This window comes from Carcharodon carcharias, chromosome 8 (genome assembly GCF_017639515.1).
Source record: "Carcharodon carcharias isolate sCarCar2 chromosome 8, sCarCar2.pri, whole genome shotgun sequence".
In the NCBI taxonomy this organism is placed as follows: Eukaryota; Metazoa; Chordata; class Chondrichthyes; order Lamniformes; family Lamnidae; genus Carcharodon; species Carcharodon carcharias.
Window position 1 is genome coordinate 150290311 of NC_054474.1, and position 27033 is coordinate 150317343.

Sequence of the window (27033 nt, forward strand, 5' to 3'; positions counted from 1 at the left end):
AGTCTGCTGCAATTCAATCACCAGAGTTAATTAGGAGAGCAAGTATACTAAGTCAATTTAGGACACTATTCTGGCAAGGCTCAGGAACAAGAGGTCACATATGTTGTAGTGATACATCATAATGGCCTACTTTGTCACTGGTAACACAAGTAAAATGGCACCATTTCCCATCCACAGCAACTCCAAAATTCCAATCAAAAGTAACTGAAAACATCTAAGTAGCAAAGGGTTAAAGCAAAATGTCACAATGAAGTATCTAACTCAAGTTCTTAAATAGCATTATCAAGTAAGGGTTAATGGAATTGGGAGAAGTTCATAAATCAAAGTGAAAAGTTGTAATCAGGTCAACTTTTTTCATTGTACAATAGCAATTCAAACAAGGTCACAGTTTAGTACAATCAATACAAATTCTGGAAAGATGAGAAAATTGACCAATTAAACAATGAAATAGGAACAGAATTGGGTTAAATAACCAAGTAGCATTGACTTGGGATAATTACATCCCAACTTTTGAAAAAGGTGAGGCAACAGCTCCCATATATCCAAAACTAGTAGTGATAAGCTAGTTATGCCACAACTGCATTCCTAATCAAATAGGAGCCAGAATGGAATCAAACAGCACAAAAACTCTTCTGCACTACCAGAAATATGAATGAATTTGCAAGAGTTGCGTCAAATCCATTGTACATTGCATACCAATAATTAAAATGTAATAATTACACAAGAGTCTAACTTTCTGCAGCAAACTTCTGTGCCAGGTTTTAAAAAATTTCAATTGATTATATACACACACACATATCACAACTACATTTTGGTGCTAAATGGTGTAGCTTTCATGGCAGTCTCTGGTTGCAAGAAAATGGAGTCATGAATCCAATGGATGTATTGCAACTAGTGCGAGGACAATATATACATTATATACCAACTTACAGAATTTAGCTACTAGAGGCAAAAAAAAATCAAGTGCAATTTTGGTAGTTAAAGCAAGCCTACAAGGTAACAAACTGTCCACAAACAAAATGTGTGGTATTCAAAAATAAACCTGAAGCACTTACAATGCAGCACTGGACCTGGACCCAACTGATTGAAAGAGAACACCAAGTTCTCAAGAGTTGCAATTTTCCCTTTGAAATTACAATCTCATTTCCAATAAATACAGATTGGATATCTAATTATTACAAACATGTAGGCTTCTTGCACATCGCAGACAGATAACAGGCTAGAAACACTACATATTGGAATATAAGATTGGAAGCACTGACTGAGCCTTGTTGCACCCATGTTCCAATAAGAGATAGACCACAACAAGCCAAATTAAATCAATTAATTTCACAGGTGCTAATCTGCTCAATCCTCAAATTATACCTAGTGGAGGATGCGGAAAAAAGACCCAATGACTTGTTCCTTAACCTGATACTTGCAGCACCTTTCATCTTTGCATGTATGTATACTAGGGTTGTTATAATTTAGTCTTTTAAGTAGAAAATAATGGAAACTTAATTTGGAGTGACCATTTTGAAATCAATTTTGACATTAGCATTTACCTCTGGCCCGTACAATTTCCCCCCCAAGTATTTACCAAAACTAACCACTCAAGACTGATCGAAGTCAAGTCCTCAAAACATTCCAGATTAAAAGCAAACTCACCACACACTTTTCGTGTACACATTTAGTTTTATTGTAACAAAGCAACTTGTACACTTTAAACGTTTAAAACGGAGCAATTTTCCTTTCCAGTGAAACAAAAAATTACATTAGAGAATGTAGATTCCAATAAGATTCTACAGGTCGTCACTCCTCCATCTGCTGTGGGGTTCAAATCGATTAATATTTAAAAGTGTTGGCTTTGGTTGCATGGACGTTGTAAAAATATACAATGCATCAACATGCTAAGTACAGCCACATCCTCAAAATACCCAACAAACCCACCCATTAGAACCCAACCATCTGCATCTACCCCAGGTGCCGCACTCAGTGACACCCCAATTTGTTACAAGAGAGAAGGAAACAAGGACTTGATGGTAACTGCTAATTGTCCACATCACATGGAAACACAGTGTAATCTCTGGGCCAGAACAGGTAGGAAAAAAGCCTATTCAAAATTATCTATAGTCACAGCACAAAGGCAGAAAGAAGTTCTGGACTTCCAGCAGAGGGATGGGTGGGAGGGGGCGGGGTTTAAAATAAAAAGTAAAAAAAATACAATCACATTACTACAGAATATGGTGTGCTGATCAGCTGGCGCTAGGAGAATTCATATCAGTTCATGGAAAATGGCAGAGAGAGATTGCCACTGTAGTTTGCGCATGTAACTCATCCCAATTGTGTATAATGGTTTAAGGACCTCAGGAGAACAAGAAAACTGAGCACAAAAAGACAGCAACTTGCTCCCAGGGACTAAAGAAAAAAAAGTAGGAGAGGTGAATATCAACAGCAACCAGATCAGTCGTCTTCGCCTTCCTCCTCCTACAAAGAAATGGAAAAAAAGTTAGTGCAAGGCAGCTGGATGCAAATAAAAAACCCAAATCAGAACCATCAGACTCTTCTCTAAAAGAAGAATCGACAATAGGTGCATTTCACAGGTGTAAAACTCAAGCAAATTAAAGAATTTGCACCAAAGTGTTCCAATTTATTCGGCATTAAAAATGCATTTCTTTTCGTGAAATACTCAAATTTAATGGAGGAAACTAAGCATAGTGAGCACATCTTTAAAGCACCCTTCCATTTTACAAAACTTAAAAGTTATTTGGCATTTAATCAAAGTGTCAATTTTCCTACTGAATGTGCACTCAACCCAGCTCCTCTTTCCTCTGAGGATATTGCGGTGTTTCAAAAAAAAAGAATATCAATCATCAGATTATATGCACTTCATTACAAATATTTGGTCCAAATCTCAAGCTGGAAAGTGAGTGAATAATGAAAGACTTGTAAGAAAGGAGATTCCATTTGGACTGATTCAATGCCTGAGACAGAGACAAATTTAGCCTGCTGCATCATTTTAAAGTTTCCACACAATTGTTACACTTGAACAAGGAGTTAAAAGACAGCACTTGCCTCCGCTTCTTCCCCTTCTTCTTCCTCCTCTTCATCCTCCTCTTCTCCCTCTTCATCCTCATCTCCTTCTTCATCAATGTCCTCCAATCCCTCCTCTTCCTCCTCATCTTCATCTTCCTCCTCACCATCCCCTTCTTCATCTTCCATATCGGGAACCTGACGACACATCACAGTAATTAAACTTTTTGTCAAGGGGCACATTTATGCAAAAGCTCTCCTCATCACAATGCTTGAGCTTCTGTATAGAAGGCACAGGTGATCCTTAAGCACCAGTGGGACATCAGTCCTTTAAGTGACATAGGATCTCAAGAGTATATAGTAACAGGCTGTTGCATGCAGAAAATTAACATTCCCAACAATTGTTGCACTATGCCAAAGCATTAGAACCAGAAGCTGAATATACAAACGTATACTAACTCACTACAGTAGATCAGCTACCTGGTCCTAGAAAAATCAACACATTCACCAACCCAACCATCCTAATTATAAAGCAATTTTAAAAAACTCCCAAAAGACAAGCAATTGATTTCATCCTCTGTTGGCATTTCAGCTTGACTGCTCTATGGCTTGGAGCCATTTATAATAGATACCCAACAGGCCCGCTCTTTTGTGCAGGAACAAATGTTGAACCTTCCACGAAAAGAGATGTAATCACTGCTGGTGAAGTTGAATACCCACAGCCCTTATGCCAAGTAATAATTAAGCACCTATCAAATAGTTTGCACGCCGAAGACAGCTTTAAACTTCATAGAAGGAATCGAGAACACTCACTAAGTAATACTGCAGAGGGTTCGGCCAGATGTCATCCTTGATAACCTCTCCCAGCTCATCTGCACCTGCATCCGAGTGATCAGTGAACCAGGTGAAGAAGCTTTCTGGTTCTTCATGCTGTCGCTTCCTCCCCACTTTAGTCTGTGACTGGCTGGAGCGCTTTGTCAGGTCCTTGAAATAATGTGAATATTTAGTTATGTGTAAGGAAGATGCTTAATTCTATTACGACCATTCAACAGAAGGTTTAGATATACAAGCAACTGTATTACAGTAATTTAGTCCAGTTTAAAAATAAAATGGATTAATTCACCAGCACAGGTGGGTGTAAAGAAGATACAAAACATATGAAACAAAATTCAAGTGCTGAGAAAAGCATGAAGAATTATGGAATTATGTTCAACAGCAACCAATGCCATTCTAAACTAACTGCAACAGTATCAAGTTGCTCAAGCAATTTTTGTTAAGACAAATTTGTTAAAATACCCCTCCTCTAGGCATTCCTCAAGAACTGTAAATTGGAAAGGAAGAGGAAAAGAGAGGAAGCCTGCAGCTATGCAATCTCATTTAGATCAATTGTAGAAACCCAGTGTTGCTGCAGCAGAGAATTAACTCAGCAGATACAGGATTGAAACTTCAGGGCTGTACAGCTCAGTATGTGGCAATTCAAGGGAACGGGAGATTGCTCATCTGTTTAAATCTAAAAAATACAAGTAATCCAGCAACTAAAATGATGCAGAGTAAAAATACATTGAAGATAGAAAACAAATACTGTTATGGGGCTATTGTGAATAGCAATGAGATACTTGTTCAAATGCTAACTACTTTCCAGACACTAACTTATCAATGAACTGAGCAAGATATGCAACTCATTTGTAAGTTGAGACCAGTATCATTCACAAATTGGCTAGATGGGTAATAAGATCAAAACATATCAATTCGGACAAATTCAAATTCTGAACGAGAACAATCATGGAAACAAAGTCAAGCAACGCTTAAAATCAGTGTGTCAAATAAGCTCCAGCCTAATGGATGAAGTATTCGTCCAAATGAAATGAAGTTGTCATCACAACACATTGCTCTCAGCTCCTCATGGTGAGGTTCTAAGAAGAGCTGTAACAAACATATCACCCATCTATCCTTCTCCAACCTCAAAGTGGAAAGATAATGAAATTCCAATTCACAAGACCCATGCAGTCTTTTCAGACAGGATAAGCTTAGGAACAGGAGTTTGCCATTCAGTCCCTTGAGCCTGTTCTGCCAATCAATTAGATCTTGGCTGATTACCTCAATTCTGTCCATCTGCTTGGTTCCTTAAAATTTTACTACCCTGAATTAAAATGTTCAAATCATTCCCAGTCTCAAAGCATTTCTGGGAAAAATTTCCAGGTTTCTGCTACCCTTTGCTTTAAGTGTAAATTGGTTCTCTCTCAACACAAGCGTAAGTTTATAAGTCTTTCAAATAATATACAGAATAACCCATGAGATTAAAAACCAGTTTAGTAGTGCACACCTAGTGATTGGTCTTACCTTTCCTGGTTTCCATTTGATCTCTGTTGATTTTGAAGATGGGTCTCCATTTTCATTCAGGTGAAATTCTTTGGACAGAACTTTGTTATCAAAGTACGGGTTCTCATCAAAATACTGAAATCAAAGGTCACCCATTAGTTTGTCTTTATTAGCGCCAGGAAGAGGAAAGAAACGGTAAAATTTCTGAACCAAAAAACTCAAGAGTATACACTTAAGTAATTACCTGTGAAATAGAAGCACCTAACATAAAATGAGTGGTCTCATCTTTGATACTCCAATTACTTACGATTCACAAATTTTTATATGGCTGCTTTAAGTGTGGCATATTTAATGAAGGGTCAAAATTAAAAAACCACAGGACGAATTAAAAGTGCAGCAGTCACCAAGCAATTAACACTTGGTAGTTATCCCAAATTGTTTTTACTTGAACAATACTGTTGGCCATGCGTGTGCAGGGAAAAAAAAAACCTGCTCCATGAATACTAATTGCTAAACAGAGAACTGAAAATCATATAGTTACAATATTCAAGGGTAATGTAATGCAAAGATTTCTGTACATCAAATCTTCTCCAACCTTGGCTCAATTATAGTACAATTACTTGAAACAGAGGTTATAGACAAGTCCCTCTCGAGAGATTTCAGCACATAATGCAAGGTTGGAGAAGATTTGATGTACAGAAATCTTTTGCATTACATTACCCTTGAATATTGTAACTATATGATTTTCAGTTCTCTGTTTAGCAATTAGTATTCATGGAGCAGGTTTTTTTTCCCCTGCACACGCATGGCCAACAGTATTGTTCAAGTAAAAACAATTTGGGATAACTACCAAGTGTTAATTGCTTGGTGAATGCTGCACTTTTAATTCTTCCTCTGATCTTTTTATTTCGACCTTGTCAAGTCAATCTGGCTGAGGGAGTGCTGCACTATCAGATACCATTTTCTGGATGAGCATTTTAACTATGGGCCCACCTGCTTTAATATAAGCAGGCAAGTTTTTCCAATTGCTTGGTCAACATTTAAACGTCTACAAAAACCTAAACAGGCTTAACTGGTTATTTCTTTTGTTATTTGTGGGACCTTGTGTTTATTTTTATATTCATTCCCTGGATATGAGCAAGTCCAAGATTCATAACTAACACTCATTGCTGAAGTGGTGGCCATCCGAGCAGTAACATCATTGTAAAAGCTATTTTTAAGCTTGGCTGTCTGGTACTGTGGGGCACCCTGACATTAAATAGACCAGCATTTAAGACTATTGAAAGCAAATGAATGAAATATCACCCCCCAAAAAATTGGTTAATTTTTTTTATATTAAGTTCCTTAAAACAATGTTTTGCTCACCCATCTGGCATGAATAGAAAACTAGAACAAAAATTAAACACAAAACATTTTGGTGACTCAATGATGTAACAGATTAACAAGTCCCACCGTCTCAGACGTGGTTTTAATCCAACTGAGATTGATGAAATTAATATTGCTCGAGTAGTTGTTTGCGGTTAATTACAAGACATAAGCCTATAAAACAACCCCTAATATCAGCTATTCAATTATTAGTGTGGGAAATCAAAATGCCACCTTGACACATTACGGTGTGTTATTCAGTATTTAAGGCAAAGTGCAATTGGTCAAGCTACAGGTCATTTCTACCAAATAGACGTTTCATCCCTAATGCAAGAGACAACAACGATCAACAGATGATTTGACCATGGGAGAACACCCCAGTCAAACCCAAGGAGATTGAGCAAACTAGCAACCCTGCCAACACTATCCAAGATTCCATCTGCAAACTTTGGTCTGATCAGAGATCTTCACTAGTTTAGTGCAGTTAATTGCATCAAGCACCAAGACCACTCACTTGCAATTACTAAAATTCACTTTTTTTTTTATACAATGCTCTAGGAATTTGATTTTTTGAGTGGGTTAAAAATGTGAAAACGAGTGCCTGTGCTGTTGCATTTTACAAGTCAGTACACAAAAAGCTCAACCAGGCTGGCAGTTTTTAAAAACTTCCTATATTAGATATTATTTCTCAAAACAATTTTGAAACCAGGATTTTAAAACACAGCAAAGGAAATAATTAACTCAACCCCCCCCAAAAATCACATTACACTAAAAAGTGGAAATTTGTTATCGCTCCCGTGGATTAAGGTATTTTAAAGATTTGACAGTATGAAACAGAGCTGTCAATAATTCAGCCCTATAAAACAAATTTGCTTTTAATACTCAAACTAATGTGTAAACCCAAGAAAAATGCACTTACAAAATCTATTCTATAGCCTGATTTGATATCTTCAAATTCTGTCACCTCCACTCTCGTCAGATAATGCAGTGCCTCCTCGTCCTCCTCTCCCAGAAGCGCAGATACTGGAACATAGGAGCAATAATTACATTTAACTAAACTGAATTTCATGCTAAAAATATTTTTAAGTTTGGTAATTTCAGGCCAATGTTGATGCATCAAATTCACAGTATTGACTAAAAATGCAAGAATTCCATCAGTCACAGAGATAACAATGCAGTAAATGCATAAAACAGTAAAAACACTTATCTTCTCATTAACAGAAGATTTCATGCCCTTTAAAATACAAGATCATTGCGAGTGAGACCTCCAAGTTTACTAATGAGACAAAAAACACCCAAATTACAATAAGATGGGCCACGTGCAAGACAACCTGGTAGGACACTCCATGATTGTTGCATGTGGAGGAAGGAAGGAAATCAAAAGGCTTATGTAGGGCATATAGACTACAATTTCCCTTGTTTGTCTTTGTAAAACATGTAAACAGAAATGTCCACTGACCACTTTGCTCCATTTTACATATCTGAACTATTCCTTCATTCAAAAGGAAAAAAATTAGAATATACGTGGTAGGCAAGATTCACTTAGTCACATCAAACTCATAAGCACTGCTTATTGCCCTGATGTTCCAAGCCTTACTGCCATGCCCAATGTTTTCATTTGTCTCTTTGCTGTTTGCGGGACCATGCTGTGCATAAGTTGGCTACTGTAATTTCCCTACATTACAATAGAGCTAAATCACACTTCACTAAAAGGTGCTATAAGTTATTTCTTTAATTTACACTATTGCAACTATTAGTTAGGATCCAAAGCAACTCCCCTTAATTACTGTCTTACACCACTTGCATAGAATTAAGTTGCAAAAAGTCCATTTTGAACATAATAGATGCAAACACTCAATACACTACTGCTTCTAGACACAAAAAGTTGCAACACATTTCTTCCAAAATTGAGGAGGTGGGCACTATAAATCAGTCTCAACGCACCACCAAAGCCTTTGGGAAATGGAAAGGAGACTACAATCCCACCGTCAGGGCAATAGGCCATGGAAGGATTAAGCACAGCTGCGACTTCCTCACATCTTCAGACGGCCTGACATTCAGGTTAATGTATGGTACTTGTAAAGAAAGAAAAGGAACTAGCTGCTTTAGAAATTTGCCCCAGCAAGAATCTGGGCTTCTACAAAAGGCAAGAAAACTCTAATGAATTCTCTTCCCCTGTCTCAAGACACTATACATAACCAATGTTTAAAAGCGCAATCACCAACCTTTACATCTAGTAAACAACTAACTCTCTGTTTCCCTTCCCAAAGTCTGGAGAACAAATAACTTGTTTTTGCTCAGATATTTTCCACGTGGCTAAGTTTGGGAGCAAAAACATTCTTTGGAGCAATGAGTTAAACCATTGATAGACAAACCATCTTAATTTCTGTTTCAAGTGTTTCAATGATAAAATCAACTTCTAATTTAAAGCTGAGCACAACTTAATCAGGCTTTATAATTTTTTTCTACTCAAGCCAAAAGAGTTGCAAACCAATATCGCAAAGGAAGCTTCAAAGTTGGCAGTGAGTTATTAACTATTGTACGCCGATGGTTCCAAATACAGCATAACTTAGCTTGGCAAACAATCACGTTATCAGCAAAATGGCATTTAAAGTGGTAACTATAATCTTGGCTGTAGAAAGAGTATAACCCAGTAAGACTAGCACAACACAAGATTAAAAAAACAAGCTCTCAATGTTTCAAAATCGTCAAGGTTGTGACTTGCTGTAAAGGCATACCGACTTTTGATCGGTGTTGCAGTAAACAGTATGTGCCTCTAGGGGTCATTGTTAAAAAAGGCAACTAGTACTCATTAATGGCACAGAAGTTCATAGAAATCCAGCCAATACATTTTGGCTTTAAATCTATGCCAAAGATCATCTAAAAGTGAGTCACAATTGCTTCAATTCCTTGGAAGTCGACTGTGCTCCATATAATCAGAGTCTATTACAAACAAAGATCAAGCTCCCTTTCAGTAAAATGCGTTACACAACAAATTTCACACCGGTGACACTGGAAAAATTCCTGAAAGGTTCACATGAAAATTCCATCTTCCCTAAGTTTGTTTTCCAAATTTATTTAATATAACCATTCAACGCCTATCCAATATTATTGTCAGCAATGTTTTGTCCAAACTACTGCATTTCACTGCTTACCTTGTGGGTGGTTGACAAACGTAGTCACCCAAAAGTTGGGAATTTTGGCAATGAGTTCCGACCGCTTCTGGAAGTATGGCTGGCGTAGCTTGTTGTATTTTTGCTCTACTTTCAATATTTCCTCACTTGCCTGTTCATTCAGTCTAAACAGAAGAGTGTTTTAAGTCACAAGAAGCATTCACAGCCTGGTAAAACAGTGCTTTCTGGGTTTAAGAAAAAGCAAGAGCCTCGAAGCACATACAAAGACATGTTTAATTCTTCACTCTGTTCAGCTGTCACATTGACATGCACCAAACAGGGCAAGAGCATCTACGCACGAAAGAGGCAGGGAAAACAGAGCTGAAGCCAGAACTGAGAAATAAAGATAATGCATTTTATTCATTAGAAGCTAAATTGTCCAAAAAACCTCCTGCAAACTAAAAGTGGCACAGCAGTTGTACTTAAGGTTACAAAAGGGGATTTAAAACAACCTGATCACTAGTTCCAGGATCAATGTACTGCCTAGTGTCCACAATGACTTTCTTCTTCTTCCTGTTGCTCTTCCATGACAGCATAATGTACATGTCACAACAATGCAGCTATTCAACTGTAGTACAACTGGAACATCTTTTCACTGGACATCCAAAACTCCTAAGCCAAACAGGAGTGGCTTGATAAGAGCAGGAAGACTGGCTGCTTCCAATTCTTCAATAAAAGACACCTTGGGAAATAGTTATAAGCACATTCTAAATCAAAAGGGCTAATGAAATGTTAGCCTTTTATTGAAGGCTAGAATACAATGGGGAAGAAATTTTGCTACCATTATATAAAGTCCTAGTTAGATCACCAGAGTGTTGCCAGAGTTCCAAAGGGTTAAATCATGAGCTTTCACAAACTAGGCTTTCACCCTCCAGACATAGAAGGGTCAGTCAGAAAAGAAATATGATCTGGGCAGGCTGTTGCCGAGGACAGCATTAATGCACCACTATGGGACTGTACCTGTGCCTCAAAAGGTGGGAAAAGACAGCATAATTTTGGCTCTTGATACTATCATGCAAGCTGGGCTTTCTCCAAAACTTATCTTCAATCCCAAAAACTAAATACCCTCTGGGAGAAGACCAAATAGAACCTATCAATAGACAAAGCTAGCCAGAATTAAATGCGTTAACAGGACAATATTATACTCTCATCTAGCATTGTAAGCAGTTATTTTAAAGAAACTCATTATTTGGTACTCAATATCTACCTTCAATTTCTCAGACATTGAGAGTGAATGTACATTACACCAAGTTTCAGGACATCAGGATATGGCTCAGAAGACAAGTGAAACAGTGGAAACTTTCAAACCAAGGACCACTTCCGCCTACTGCAACATCAAAATTACTGCTGCACTAAATTTCAAGTGTTGTTAGGGTTAAAACTTTTCAAGGGTGAAATTCAATCAACCGCCATGGGGTTAAAAATGCAAAATCATATACCACTTCCTTTACCTGTCTATTTCATTCTGTACTTCATCAATGTGTTCAATGGCTTCCTGTTGCTCTTTTTCTGTAAAGAAAGTTATTTAAAAAGTCACAAAATTGAAGATACTTGACCAGTGCATATGCTATTTCTAAGATTTTTAAATGACAACTTCAACATTGCGTTCAACTTGAACACTTTCCCTAAATCAAATCCACTCTGGTAATTCTGAAAGATTAAAACAGGCAGATCAAATGTTGGTTCAGTTTCAATACTCCCTATTTTCTTTTCTCAAACTGGTGAAGGCGGCACACAAAGTTGTAAACTCTTTATTTAGCATCATTTCCCTACGGATCTTGGAAAGAAACATTTAAATGTTTAAAGGCAATGGGTAAACTTGGAGGGATTGCTAGTCACATTCTCCAAGTTAACCTTGCACAAGTAACAAAATAAATACTCCGAATAACATTTTGCGGGAAATTTACAATCACACCTTCAAAAGTAGATGTAGCGAAATCTGTCACTAACCACCCTCTGAGAGAAAAAAACCCAACTCATTTCTTTCTGCTCACCTATTGCTTAGAACCGTGAAAATTACGGTCAGAACATGCCATTCTCAAACAGCAGCCAGAGAGCCCCCCCTCACTTTTTACAACGAATTCAAACCAAGAGACGTCAACAACTCGCCTGCAACCCACGTTTCAGTGCCGCTTCCCTTTGTGTTGAATGAACCCCTGCTAAATTATGAGCCGCGTGGTTCCTCCCCAAAGGAAGTCGCTGTTTTACTATCGGCATTTCAAAATAAAATGAATTGCATCGAAAACAAACTTTTCAAAATTAAGCACTAATGAAGACTGGTTCTACATCTGCCTTCATTTTAAAACATTTTCACAATTTTAGTTAATGCAATCATTTTTCATTCATTTCCCCCTCTTTTACATCAAATGCTGCAATTAAAATTCTGCAAATGCGTTTGACTTTTTCCTCCAGATTTTGCACTGCTTTTTCCCCCGCAAGTCTCGGTCATACACACATGCTGATTCTCAAAAGGAAAGCAATAGTCAAAATGACTCAAAAAACATAAGGTGGGTTCAATTTTTAAAAAAAAATTGTGTACAGGAAGAGGTTGTGCACAACATTGCCGGCCAGCACAGTTTAAAATCGCCTTATTCCCTGCAAATGGGAAAATAAAAAGATGCCTATAATCCCTTTAACACCAGGCCGCGTGGTTAGGCCTCTCTTTCCAAGTCGGCTGCCTCCAGCCCGCCCCAAGTGTTGCTGCTAATAGCGAGAAGCCCATGTTGGGACCTGCCTCCCTCTACATTATCTTTGCCCGCTCTAGGTTTTACGTGGAGGGGGGGATGTTGGGGGGGGGGGGGGGGGGGGGGGGGGAAGGGGGGCAGAAATAGGGCATCCTCACCTCGGACGGACGAGCAGGCCGCGGCGGCTCCATTTCTCTTTCCTGGTATCATGGCGGCCGCCTTACACAATGAGGGAGGAGGAGGTGGAGAGATTCTGTTCTTTTTTTCCCCACACACTCTCTCTCTCTATGTGGCTTCATAAACATGGCGCCGGAGTGAATGGAGTTACCCTCCCGCGCTGCCTTTCAGCTCCTCTCCAGCCCGACCGAGAGGGGGAGCGTGGGGCCGCCATTCCGCGCACACACTCACAATATATATTATATATATATATACACACACACACACAGCGGCCTTCACAAACACAACCCTCTACTCATGTACAAATACAGATATTGAACCATAACAAAAAAAAATCGCTGCACAAAAATTACCTGAGGTCTCGTCTGCTCCATCATGGTTCGAGTTCACCTCTTTTTTACTCATCTTTGTCGCTGGGACCGACATCTTGGAAGAAGGAAAAAAAGGGGGAAATAAAAAAAGGAGGAAAAAAAATGATGAAAAGCCCTGATCCGCGCTTTCTTTTATTAATCTTCCTTTATTTTTCCTTCCTCACTCCCCTCACACACTCCCTCGCCTCTCTCTTTCCCCCTCGATGGCTCAGTGGGTCTCGCGCCTCTACCACAGTGGGAGAAAAAAACGCTCGAGCTCAGCCGCTGTAACACGCACGCGCGTTCGTGGCCCTCTCCCCCCAGCACGCGTGCGCAGTGCACCGCCCTCGCGCCGAACATACTCTCCGGCGTCGCCTCCCATTGGCCGCTCCAGCTTGGCGGCGGCATCGGCGCGAGGGTGACGGTGACGTCAGGCGGCGCGGGGGCACCAATCGGACTGGGTCGTCATGGCGACGGGGCGTCCTGATTGGGTCGCGTCGAGTATTAGCTCACGCTGCGCGTTGGTGTGTGAGGGGGGAGTTATTTTTTGTTTTGTCGTGTGTGGGAGACGGATGAGTTCTCGATACTCGAACCTATTTTTTTTGAAAGCACATAAGCTAAAGTCTGTTTTGAGTGGGAGGATTTTGGCTTTATAACCGAACGGGCCATGTTCACCGACGAGTTGCGGGAGGCCGTATCGGTCGAGTCGCGCTGGAGGAAAGCTCCCGAGCTGTGTGACGCAGTTTGTCAAACGGCGGAGGTTCGACGCGCCGAAGCCTCAGTGCAGATACGACGTAGCGCCAAGATCAGTACGCAGACAGAAACGCTCGAGTACCGAGAGCAGCGGGCTATCGATAGGAACACGGAGCCTTCGATCGATTCCCCGCGCCTGGCCCGTTTTCTCCGCCAGGTGGAACCGATGGTGAGCAAGGAGTTAATGAAGAACATCAAGAGCCACGCCTTTGATGGATTTGAGGTCAACTGGATAGATCAGCCGCACAACGTGAGTTTGCATTGCCAAAAATGGAAGACTGGATATATTTCTATTTTTGCAATATTATTTGCAAAATGGGATCCTGGATGAATATGCAAATACATGCAATTCAAAAATTTGCGAAACGAACTTCTGTCGTAATTTGAACATCATGATCTCGTTGTTCTATGCACGGTTCAGCGTTGCCATTAGTTGGCTGGACCCTCTCCCAATGCATGCCCGAGAGACAAGCAGTCGTTACTTGTGTGGCAAAACCTGTGTCATGTGGCGCTAACTGACGAACAGATTTTGGGAAGTAAGCGCGTTTTGTTAAGTCAGGATTGATGAAACACCGAATAAAGTCAGGTGTTGGAAGCGCTCAGTAGGTCAGGCAACATTGGGCACAAGATCATTCAGCAGAACAGGGATCATTGATATTAAATATTAATCCTACCTTTCTCTGCTTCCATAGATACTGCCTCACCAGCTGAGCGTATTTTCTGTTCATATTTCAAATAAAGTAAGGGTTCACTGGGGAAAATCATAGAAATATCTTATTTGATATACATTCATGCTGCAGTTTTCTATGTTTTACAGTATATTTCTAGATATAATGATAATCAGCGTTTTGATGTTTAGGTGTCATTTTCTTTGACCTCATTGGAAAAAGGATGTATTCCTGCACCTTATAGTGCATGTGGATAATGTGTGTATGTAGATAGAAAGAACTTGTATATTGCAGATTTCTTGAACTCAGGATGTCCTAGATACACACAAGCTTCTACCTCTAGGTTTAGCACACACGTTTTCAGTTACATTCTAGCACTGTTCCTGCATTTGGCAAATTTGTCATACAGGTCCCACCTCTACTTCGAATTCTTAATTGGCTGATATGCAAAATTAATATCTATGCTTTAGGTGAGATGCTAATCCAAGTCCCTGTTTTCTAATATGAATACAAAAGATCCCATTACACTGCTTCAAAGATGAGCAGTGTTCCTGGTATCCTAGGCTAATATTTCAGTTTGTTATCTGGTCCTTTTGTCATATTGCTGTTTGTGGGAAATTGATGTGTGCAAATTGGCTGCTGAGTTTTCTACTTCGCCACAGTCACTACACTTCAAAAGTACTTCATTGGCTGTAAAGTGCTTTGGAATATCCTGTGGTCGTGAAAAGTGCTCTAAAAATACAAGTTTATCTTTTATAATCCTGGTTCAAATATAGTAATAGTGTTTTGCTTGACACTTTTTTTTAGCAGGGAAGTGAATTAATCAAATTTCTCAATGACCTTTTAGAATAACATGAAGATACTTACCAATAGACTTCTCTGTCTTATGTGTGTGTGAATACCTTTTAATTCCTGAAGATCTCGGTCTCTTCGAACCTGAATTTGGGTTTTTGCAAACCCCATAGTCTGAACATGCAATGTGTGCAGAATTTGCCAGCCTGAATTTAGTAGTATTTGGTTAGCCCAACTGGAAAATTATTTCCCCTTGACCTCAATTGCTGTGCAATAGTTGTGTCTGCGTATAGCAATTTGTTTTTGAAAATTATTCAAATACAAATGGAACAATAAGTTTGATTAGGATTTTAATAAAATTCTTAAGTTATTAAACCATTGCCAAGCTTGAAATTTGATTTGAAAGAAATTTGAAAAAAATAGGACTTTCCTTTCACAACCTCTGGAAGACCTAAAGCGCTTTGGAGTTAATTAAGTATCCTGAGGTGTAGTTACTGTTGCAACATAGTAAGTAAAACTGAAATTTGTTTGGGGTGGTGGGAATTTGTTTGGGAGGTAGGAGTTCTGAATGGGAGACCCTGACATATTACAGAAATTAACTGCCAAGGAGCTTAGAGCAGTGAGAAAAAAGTGGTGGAGGGGATGGGTTTGCAGTTGGGGTGATGAGGGAAGTGGCCAGGAGCTTGTTGGGCTGGAGGAAACATTAATGCTCCTCCTCGTCTGTAAGCAGTTCTGTAAAGGCACTTATCTTATGGATCCAGCCCTTCTCGCCTCATTTTACCTACTTGGTTTCCGGAGTCTTAGCCCAGCTGAAATAGGTGAAAAATAAAAAGCAGGTAAAAATGGAGGGATGCAACCTCCTTAACAGATATAATTACCTGCTCTGCTTCCTGAGAGCTGGCTGGTCACTCATTTACGTTGTAATTGGAGTAGGTGGGTTGGCTAGGCTTTGAAATTTTTCAAATTCTAACTTTTCATCTGACCCAAACCCATCCATTCTAAAGGATTGTTACCCTTGCTGTGTATGTAAGATTCTACAATAGAAGTGGGTGGGGGAAATGCAAATTTTTTGCTGTTAAGTGAAAAATCCTGGAAGGTGCCTGAGGTAAATTTTGGTATAATAACCTGATAACGCAGTAAACTAATAATAACTTGCATTAAAACAGCATCTTTAATGTAGATAAAAATTCCAAGGTGTTTACTATTTTGCTATTGAGTGTATAATCCAAAAAAAAGCTCAGATTTGTAGTTACACACACCTTGGATCATCCTGAAATGCAAACATAACCCAGCATTTTTTCCCTACTGAAAACCATCTTCTTAAATCCCTCTCCCCTGTCTCCTCCACCCTCACCTCCAGCAAATGGGAGGAGCTCATGGACTTCTTTGTCGCTTAGATTGAGACAATTTGATCAACTGCCTCTGCCACATCAGTCCCTTCCACTGGCCCACCTGGCCAGACTTTCTTTAATGCCCTCTGCCCTAGCCCTGAACTCACATCTGGCTCATCACCTTCTCCATGAGGCCCACCTCCTGTTCCCAAGATCCAATTTCTTCTAAACTGATCACCCAACATCCTCTCCTGGCCCCCATTTTGCTGATATTGTAAACGGCTCTCTGTCTTCAGATTTTATATCTATGCCATCATCACCTTGCTCCTTAAAAAACCTACCTCTGATCCCTCCGTCCTTGCAAACAACCGTCCCATCTCCAACCTCCCTTTCCTCTCCAAAGCCTCTGAACATGCTGCCGCTTCCCAAATCTGTCCTCATCTTTTCTGGAATTCCATGTTTCCCTCTAGTCAGACTTCTATCCCCGCCACAGTACTGAAATGGTTTGCATCAAAATCACATCACATCCTATGTGACTGCGACAAAGGTAAACTTTCCCTCCGTGTCTTCACTTCACTTTCCTTCACTTGTCTACAGACTTTGACATGCTTGATCACATCATTCTCCTGCAACACCTCTTCACTGTTGTCTAGCTGGCTGGGACTGCTCTCACCTGGTTCCATTCTTCTCTGTTTAGTAGTTGTCAGCAAATCACTTGCAATGGCTTCTCTTCTGCACTGTTGCCTCTGGTGTCCCCCAGTGATCTACCCTTGGCCGAATCCTTTTTCTTATGTACATGCTGCCCCTGGTGAAATCATCCAAAGGTCCAGCGTTAGTTTTCAGATGTAAACTGACAATACCCAGCTTCACCTCAGCATTACCTCTCTTGACTCCTCCACTATTGCCAATCATCTGACATCCAGAACTGGATGAGCAGAAATTTCCTCCAGTTAAATATTGGGAAGACTGAAGCCATTCTTTCTGGCCCCTGTTTGAAACTCTGTTCCCTAACTCCCACCTCTATCCTTCTCCCTGACAACAGCCTGCTCACAACTTTGGTGTCACATTCGACCCTGGGATGAACTTCTGACCTCAAATATGCGCAGTCACCAAAACTGCCTATTTCCACCTCCAAAACATCACTTGACTTTGCTGCTGAAGTCCTCATCAATGTATTTGTTACCTCTAGACTTGATTATTCTAATGCACTCCAGGCTGGTGTGTCTCATTCTACCCTTTGTAAAATTGAGGCCATCCAAAACTCTGCTGTCCATGTCTGCAAGTCCTGCTCCCCTATCGCCCCTGTGCTCGCTAGCCTACATTGACTTCCAGTCAGGCAAAGTCTTGATTTTAAAATTCTTATGCTTGTTTTCAAATCCTTCCATGGCCTTGCATCATCTTATTTCTGTAATCTCCGTCAACTCCACAACCCTCCAAGATATCTGTGCTCCTCTAACTCTGGCCTCTTGTGCACTCCCATTTCTAATTGCTCCAGCATTGGTGGCCATGCCTTCAACTCCTGAGGCCCCAAGCTCTGGAATTCTCTCCCCACACCTTGTCACTTTACTCCTTTACCATACTTCTTAAAACCTACCTCTTTGACCAAGCATTTGGCCATCTGACCTAATATTTCCTTATGTGGCTCAGTGTCATACTTTGTTTTAGAATGTTTCTGTAAAGTGCCTTGGGAGGTTTCATTATATTAAAGGTACTTTATAAATATAAGTTGTTATGGCAAATACTTTCTGTATTCTTTCTATAAGTCTTGCCATACCTGTCCACTGACTTTCCAAGGGGTGAAAAGATTGACTGAATTTTGCTTATTGAGACTACTGATACATTTTATTATTACAGCCATCTGTTTATTTAGTCTTTCAATGAACCTGTATATTTGAGGGGAAGTGATAGCGTATTGGTAATGTCATTATTCCTCCAACATAAGATCAGAAGTGGGGATGTTCACTGATAAGTGCAATGTTCAGTACCATTTGCAACTCCTCAGATACTGAAGCAGTCAGTCTCCATATGCAGCAAGGCTTGGACAAAATTCAGGCTTGGGCTGATAAGTGGCAAATAACTTTCATACCACACAAGTGCCATGCAATAACCATCTCCCCTTAACAGTCTGTGGCATTAGCATCGCTGAATCCTCCACAATGAGCATCCTGGGGGTTACCATTGGCCAGAAACTGAACTGGACCAGGCATAAAAATACTTGGTCTACAAAAGCAGGTCAAAGGTTTGGAATTCTACGAATAACTCACCTCCTGACTCCCTAAAGTCTATCCACCAACTACAAGGCACAAGTCAATAATATGGTGAAATAATCTCTACTTGTCTAGATGAGTGCAGCTCCAACAACACTTGAGAAGTACAAAGCAGCCTGCTTGATTGACACCCCATCCACCACCTTTAAACATTTACTCCCTCCACTGCCACCGATCCACAGTGGCAGCTGTTTGTATCATATACAAAATGCACTGCAGCAACTCACCAAGGCTCCTTAGACAGCACCTTCTAAACCCATGACCCCTATTGCCTAGATGGACAAGGTATGAGAGCACCACCATCTGCAAGTTCCTCTTCAAGCCACACACCATCTTGACTTGGAAATGTATCGCCGTTCCTTCACTGTTGCTGGGTTAAAATCCTGGAACACTCTTCCTAACAGCACTGTTGGTGCCACGTGGACTGCAATGGTTCAAGAAGGCAGCTCACCACCACCTTCTTAAAGGCAGTTAGGGTTAGGCAACAAATGCTGGCCTATCCAACGACACCCACATTCCATAAAAAGGAAATTGAAGCTATATTGCAGGAAACAATTTTGCAGAAAAAGATTTGCAAAGTAGAGAGGTGAAGAGGTGTAGGGAGAGAATTCCAGAGTTTGGGGCCTCAGGAGCTGAAGACATGGCCACTAATGTTAGAGCAATTAGAAATGGGAGTGCACAAGAGGCTAGAATAAGAGGAGCACAGATATCTTGGAGGGTTATGGAGTTGACGGATGTACAGAGATAAGAAGAAGCAAGGCCATGGAAGGATTTGAAAACAAGCATGAGAATTTTAAAATCAAGACTTTTGTCTGACTGGAAGTCAATATAGGTTAGCAAGCACATGGGCGATGGGGGAGCAGGACTTGCAGATATTTGCATTTATATAACGTCAGTAACATAGGAAAACTCCCATGGCGTGTCACAGAAGCATAATCCAAGCAAAAGTAGAAATATCCTAATTCATTGCTTAGAGATATGTTGGAAACTGGCAAATATGTGCTGCCAGATCTTAAACTTATCACCCCAAATATAAACTGCCCCATTTCCTTTCCCACTCACTATTGCTGGGAGACATCAGGAATGTACTAGCAAGACAAATCACACATTCTATCCCCAATTCTGACACACCCCAATTTCTTCTCTCTATTACTGCTAAATTTTAAAAGCCCGCACACCCAGTGTCCTAGTCAACATTTCGCCCACAACCAGAAACGGGTCAATTGGAAATTCGTCTTTGTTGCTGCTTCAGGGGTCTTACTGTTTGCATGAAGATTGGCTGCTATATTTACCTACATAATGACAAGGTTCATTAGTTAAGAAGAGCTCTGGTTGTGGTAATATGCTGTATTGGTGCAAGTTAATCCCCCCTTCTATACACCGATGTAAACTTTGACTAGCAGTAAGCAATGTTGAAGCAAAGGAGGTCTGCTGTACTAAGTAAAAGTATTTTTAGTTCTTGCCTGACAGTGCAGGCCTGACACTGCAGATGTAATATTGTACTATGATCCTTCTGCTCAGCCTATTGTGAACTTTATAAAAACAATTTCCGAATAATTGTGTTCCTTGTAAAATTAGAAACACCTCCCCCATCTGCCAAAAAATGCTTTTAGTCCCATGTTGAAATCCCACCTAGGTATCAAAAGCTCATGCAGTGCTCTCTGCCAAATCTATGAAAGCAGCTCTATGAATCTGGTTTTTCAGTTTATTTCTAGGAACTGTTTTTATTTTTGGCAGTCCCAAAGGAAGCCCAGAGCAATCCCAGATACGTTTGAACTCCATGCTAGCTATTTGACTGAAGCACCACTTCATCTCCCAGTGGCCTTGTCTTGCAGCAGTTTGTTTTGCTTTTGTCAGTGTGCCTACCATTTATGTCGACTTGGGATTAGACAAAACCAAGACCTCCATGATTTCATCCATAATGTGTTCAATGCTTTGTTCATTTGTGCCTGAAGCTTAATTATGCCTATTCTGGTTTGCCTTGCTTATAACAAAGCAAGTTCGGGTTCCTGCTAATGTTTTTAACAAGTTGATTTAAAAAGAGAGCTTGTATTTATATAATGCTTTTCACAACTTAGGATGTCCCAAAGCACTTTACCTTTGAACGGTAGTCACTGTTGTAATGTAGGAAATACAACAGTATATGTATGCACAGCAAGGTCCCAAAGACAGCAATATGGCAATGCCCAGATCATCTGGGTTTTTAAAATCCTTGTTGAGGGATAATTATTTATCAGGACACTGCGGAGAATGCAGTGGGAATGTGAAATGTCTGATATAGAGTTAAGGAAAAAAGAACTCTCATTTATAAGCTCAGGAACCATTAAATTAATCTGTATGTAACATAAAATTCCATGCCCACTACAGGGCATACTGAAGGGTATGGTATTTTTTTTCATTATAAGTGCATGTGCACATTAGAATTGTGGTAGTTTGTTCTTCCTTTGTAAAGATGAAGTGCTTTTTTAAAGAGCAGATTCAGCTATGAAAATTCAGGTAAAAATTGTTTCCAAATCACTGCCAAGGCTCAGGTGGAGTATTGTGTCCAGTTCTAGGCACTACACAGGAAAGATGTCAATGACTTGAGAAGGGTGTAGAGGAGATTTGCCAGAATTAATACCAAGGATGAGGCACTTCAGGAATGTAGGAAACTAGAGAAGCTGAGATTGTACTACTTGGAGCAAGCAAAATACTATGGATGCTGGAAATCTGAACTAAAAACAGAAAATGTTAGTAAAACTCAGCAGGTCTGGCAGCATCTGTGGAGAGAGGAACTGTTAATGTTTTGTGCCCAGATGACTCGCCTTCAGAGATAAAAACAAAAAACTGCGGATGTTGGAAATCGAAAACAAAAACAGAATTACCTGGAAAAACTCAGCAGGCCTGGCAGCATCGGCGGAGAAGAAAAAAGTTGATGTTTCGAGTCCTCATGACCCTTCAACAGAACTGAGTAATATTAGGAGAGGGGTGAAATATAAGCTGGTTTAAGGTGGGTGGGGGGAGAGAAGTTGTTGGGGGGAGGTGTGGTTGTAGGGACAAGCAAGCAGTGATAGGAGCAGATAATCAAAAGATGTCACAGACAAAAGAACAAAGAGGTGTTGAAGGTGGTGATATTATCTAAACGAATGTGCTAATTAAGAATGGATGGCAGGACACCCAAGGTACAGCTCTAGTGGGGGTGGGGTGGAAAGACTAACAGGGCATAAAAGGTATAGATTTAAAAATAATGTAAATAGGTGGGAAAAGAAAAATCTATATAAATTATTGGAAAAAACAAAAGGAAGAGGGAAGAAACGGAAGGTGGGTGGGGTGGAGGAGGGAGTTCAAGATCTAAAGTTGTTGAATTCATTATTCAGTCTGGAAGGCTGTAAAGTGCCGAGTCGGAAGATGAGGTGCTGTTCCTCCAGTTTAGGTTGGGCTTCCCTGGAACAATGCAGCAAGCCAAGGACAGACATGTGGGCAAGAGAGCAGGGTGGAGTGTTAAAATGGCAAGCAGCAGGGAGTTTTGGGTCTTTCTTGCGGACAGACCGCAGGTGTTCTGCAAAGCGGTCGCCCAGTTTACGTTTGGTCTCTCCAATGTGGATGAGACCGCATTGGGAGCAACGAATGCAGTAGACTAAGTTGGGGGAAATGCAAGTGAAAGGCTGCTTCACTTGAAAGGACTGTTTGGGCCCTTGGACGATGAGGAGAGAGGAAGTGAAGGGGCAGGTGTTGCATCTTTTGCGTTTGCATGGGGAGGTGCTGTAGGTGGGTGTTGAGGAGTAGGGGGTAATGGACGAGTGGACCAGGGTGTCCCAGAGGGAACGATCCCTACGGAATGCCGCCGGGCTGATGAAGGGAAGATGTGTTTGGTGGTGGCATCAAGCTGGAGTTGGTGGAAATGGCAGAGGATGATCTGTTGAATGCGGAGGCTGGTGGGGTGATAAGTGGAGGGTCCTAGACCAACACCCATCTAGGACCCTCCACCCCTGCCTATCCCTCCGCCCCACCCCATCTTCCAATCCCAGCCCTGGCCGTGTATTCACTATACCCCATGACCTTCCCCTCTCCGATGCTGAACGTTCAGTGCTCAGCAAAGATCTTAGTTTCATACCCTTATGCCCTCATCTCAATGAATTTTGGACTTGGCACGATGCTGAACTCTTCTTCCGCCGTCTTCGTCTCCGTGCTCACCTCTTTGGGCAGGAGTGCTCGCCCCGTTGAATGGATCCTTTTACCTACCTCCAATATTCTCCCTCCACCTGGACCGCTCCCTCTGGATTTTTACCTTCTCTTGATCTTTTCATTGAGAACTGTCGGCGTGACATTAGTCATCTCAATTTCTCTGCTCCTCTTACTGCACTCCGTTCTCTCAGGTCCAACCCCAACATTGTCATCAAACCTGCTGACAAGGGTGGTGCTGTTGTTGTCTGGCGCACTGACCTCTACCTCGCTAAGGCTGAATGTCAACTCGCAGACACTTCCTCCTATCTCTCCCTGGACCATGACTCCACCACTGAACATCAAGCCATTGTTTCCAGGACTGTCACTGACCTCATCGCCTCTGGAGATCTTCCTCCTACAGCTTCCAACCTGGTAGTCGCCCAACCTCGGACGGCCTGCTTCAACCTCCTACCCAAAATCCACAAACAGTACTGTCCCGGCAGACCGATCATGTCAGCCTGTTCCTGCCCCACGGAACTCATTTCTCATTATCTTGACTCCCTTCTCTCTCCCCTTGTCCAGTCTCTTCCCACCTACATCCGTGATTCCTCTGACACCTTATGTCACATCAACAACTTCCAGTTCCCTGGCCCCAACAGCCTCCTCTTCACCATGGATGTCCAATCCCTCTACACCTCCATCCCCCACCAGGATGGTCTGAAGGACCTTAGCTTCTTCCTCGAACAGAGACCCGAACAATCCCCATCCACCACTACTCTCCTCCGTCTGGCTGAACTTGTTCTCACACTGAACGATTTCTCCTTTAACTCCTCTCACTTACTCCAAATAAAAGGTGTGGCTATGGGTACCCGCATGGGCCCCAGCTTTGCCTGTCTCTTTATGGCATATGTGGAATATTCCTTGTTCCAGTCCTACTCCGGCCCCCTCCCACAACTCTTTCTCTGGTACATCGATGATTACTTCGGTGCTGCTTCATGCTGTCGTCGGGACCTGGAAAAATTTATTAATTTTGCATCCATTCTCCACCCCTCCATCATTTTCACGTGGTCCATCTCTGACACTTCCCTTCCCTCCATTGACCTCTCTGTCTCAATTTCTGGTGATAGACTGTCCACCAATATCCATTACAAGCCTAGCGACACCCATAGCTACCTCAACTACAGCTCCCCATACCCCACTTCCTGTAAGGACTCCATCCCATTCTCAGTTCCTTCACCTCCGTCGCATCTGTTCTGATGATGCTACCTTCAAAAACAGTTCCTCTGACATGTCCTCCTTTTTCCTTAACCGAGGTTTTCCACCCATGGTGGTTGACAGGGCCCTCAACCGTGTCCGGCCCATCTCCCGCGCATCCACCCTCACGCCTTCTCCCTCCCAGAAACATGATAGGGTCCCCCTTGTCCTCACTTATCACCCCACCATCCTCCGCATTCAAAGGATCATCCTCCGCCATTTCCGCCAACTCCAGCATGATGCCACCACCAAACACATCTTCCCTTCAACCCCCCAGCGGCGTTCCGTAGGGATCGTTCCCTCCGAGACACCCTGGTCCACTCCTCCATCACCCCCTACTCCTCAACCCCCACCTATGGCACCTCCCCATGCAAACGCAAAAGATGTAACACCTGCCCCTTTGCTTCTTCTCTCCTCACTGTCCAAGGGCCCAAACAGTCCTTTCGAGTGAAGCAGCCGTTCACTTGCATTTCCCCCAACTTAGTCTACTGCATTCGTTGCTCCCAATGCGGTCTCCTCTACATTGGAGAGACCAAATGCAAATTGGGCAACCACTTTGCAGAACACCTGCGATGTGTCCGCAAGAATGACCCAAACCTCCCTGTCGCTTGCCATTTTAACACTCCACCCTGCTCTCTTGCCCACATGTCTGTCCTTGGCTTGCTGCATTGTTCCAGTGAAGCTTAACACAAACTGGAGGAACAGCACCTCATCTTTCGACTAGGTACTTTACAGCCTTCCAGACTGAATATTGAACTCAACAACTTTAGATCTTGAACTCCCTCCTCCATCCCCACCCCCTTTCCGTTTCTTCCCCCTTCCTTTTGTTTTTTCCAATAATTTATATATATTTTTCTTTTCCCACCTATTTCCATTACTTTTAAATCTACACCTTTTATGTCCTGTTAGTCTTTCCACCCCACCCCCACTAGAGCTGTACCTTGTGTGTCCTGCCATCCATTCTTAATTAGCACATTCGTTTAGATCACCACCTTCAACACCTCTTTGTTCTTTTGTCTGTGACGTCTTTTGATTATCTGCTCCTATCACTGCTTGCTTGTCCCTACAACCACACCTCTTCTGGCACCCCCCCCCCCAAACCAGCTTATAATTCAAATATTACTCAGTTCTGTTGAAGGGTCATGAGGACTCGAAACGTCAACTTTTTTCTTCTCTGCCGATGCTGCCAGACCTGCTGAGTTTTTCCAGGTAATTCTGTTTTTGACTCGCCTTCAGAGTTCATTATTGCTGAGTATCAGCTATTGGAGTACAATAACTTCTCTTTTGATACCTCTCCTCCCTCTGTGTAATCTGCAAGGATGATCAGGACATCCAGGAGAAAGCAGCCTGCTTGATTGGCACCCTATCCACAAACATTCACTACCTCCACCACCGATGCACAGTGGCAACGTGTGTACCATCTACAAGATGCACTGCAGGAACTCACCAAGCCTCCTTAGACAGCACCTTCCAAACCCACAACTACTACCATCTAGAAGGACAAGGGCAACAGACACATGGGAACACCATCGCCTCCCAGTCACTCACCATCCTTACTTGGAAATATATCACTGTTCCTTCATTGTCACTAGGTCAAAATCTTGGAACTCCCTCTCTAACAGCACTGAGTGTACCTACGTCACATGGACTGCAACAGTTTAAGGAGGTAGCTCACCACCACCCTCTCAAGGGCAATTTAGGGATGGGCAGTAAATGCTAGCCTACCTAGCAACACCCACATCCCTTGAATGAATTAAAAAAAAAAATCAGATCTGTGTCACTATCAGGAAAGGCTGAACAAGTTGGGTGTTTTCTCTAGCTAAGAGAAGGCTGAGGAATGATCTGATAGAGATATTTAAAATGGCCAAGAGATTTGATAAGATGTTTCCATCTGTGGGGAAAACTAAAACTAAGGGTTTACAAATATCAGATAGTCACTAATAAATCCAGTAAAGAATTCAGGAGAAACTGCGTTACCCAAAGTGCTGAGACTGGAGAATTTGTTGAGGACAATAACTTGCATGCATTTAAGGGGAAGCTAGATAAATACATGAAAGAGAAAGGGATAGAAGGGTGAGATGAAGAGGGGCAGGAGGAAGCTCCTCTGGAGCAAAAACAACAGCATAGACCTGTTGGGCTGAATGGCCTGTTTCTGTCCAGTAAATTTTAAAATTCTGTGTAATGGGGAGATTTGATAGAGGTGCTCAAAATTATGAGGGGTTTGCAAGAATTTCTGTTTCCAGTGCAGTGGAAATATTGCTTGGGTTTGACAGGTGAATTAAACACAAGTCCATGGGAGCTCTCTTCAAATATTTCCAACGAAAAAAATGACACCGTGATGCACAAAATTCTGATTAAGAAATTGAGGGAATCCCAGATATCAACAGCTGCTTAACAGAGCTATGGTCCTTGGTTAAATGGATGTAAAGTATAAATCCATAATCACATGTTGTTAGAAGCAAATTAAAGTCCAGAACCTTGCCACAAGATGATGCTTTTAGTGTAACTAGCATGATAGCAAATTATTTAATATACTGCATTCCATCATCTAGTGGATTAAATTTATTGATGTCAAGCCATTGATAAAATAAATGATGATAAGGTACAGGGAGAATTTAAGTTCATTAACAAACGGGCATTGCAGAATACCATGGAATTGAATGCTGCAGGTGCCAGTGATATGGTGATTTTAGGAATTAAGCCACCCCAGCCTTTTTAAGCTGAGTTGATGAAGTGAGCTGCTGT

The 27033-nt window shown here is 41.5% G+C and overlaps 2 protein-coding genes across 2 annotated transcripts in view; one reads left to right on the forward strand and one right to left on the reverse strand.

The window, feature by feature from the left end:
- Window positions 1-1654: 1654 nt before the first annotated feature.
- On the reverse strand, window positions 1655-13407 carry seta (SET nuclear proto-oncogene a). The gene is made up of 8 exons (XM_041193525.1): window positions 13084-13407; window positions 11321-11378; window positions 9852-9994; window positions 7616-7719; window positions 5353-5466; window positions 3826-3996; window positions 3055-3210; window positions 1655-2466 (listed from the first exon to the last, which is right to left on the reverse strand). The coding sequence occupies exons 1-8, from the start codon at window positions 13154-13156 to the stop codon at window positions 2443-2445; spliced, it is 843 nt and encodes a 280-aa protein (XP_041049459.1). The 5' UTR covers window positions 13157-13407; the 3' UTR covers window positions 1655-2442.
- A 155-nt stretch (window positions 13408-13562) lies between these two features.
- Window positions 13563-27033, forward strand: part of dync2i2 (dynein 2 intermediate chain 2) — a 44854-nt gene continuing 31383 nt past the window's right edge. Inside the window, exon 1 of the mRNA XM_041193021.1 lies at window positions 13563-14083. Within this exon, the coding sequence (XP_041048955.1) occupies window positions 13748-14083 (336 nt within the window). The 5' untranslated portion in view covers window positions 13563-13747. The remainder of the gene's footprint in view (window positions 14084-27033) is intronic.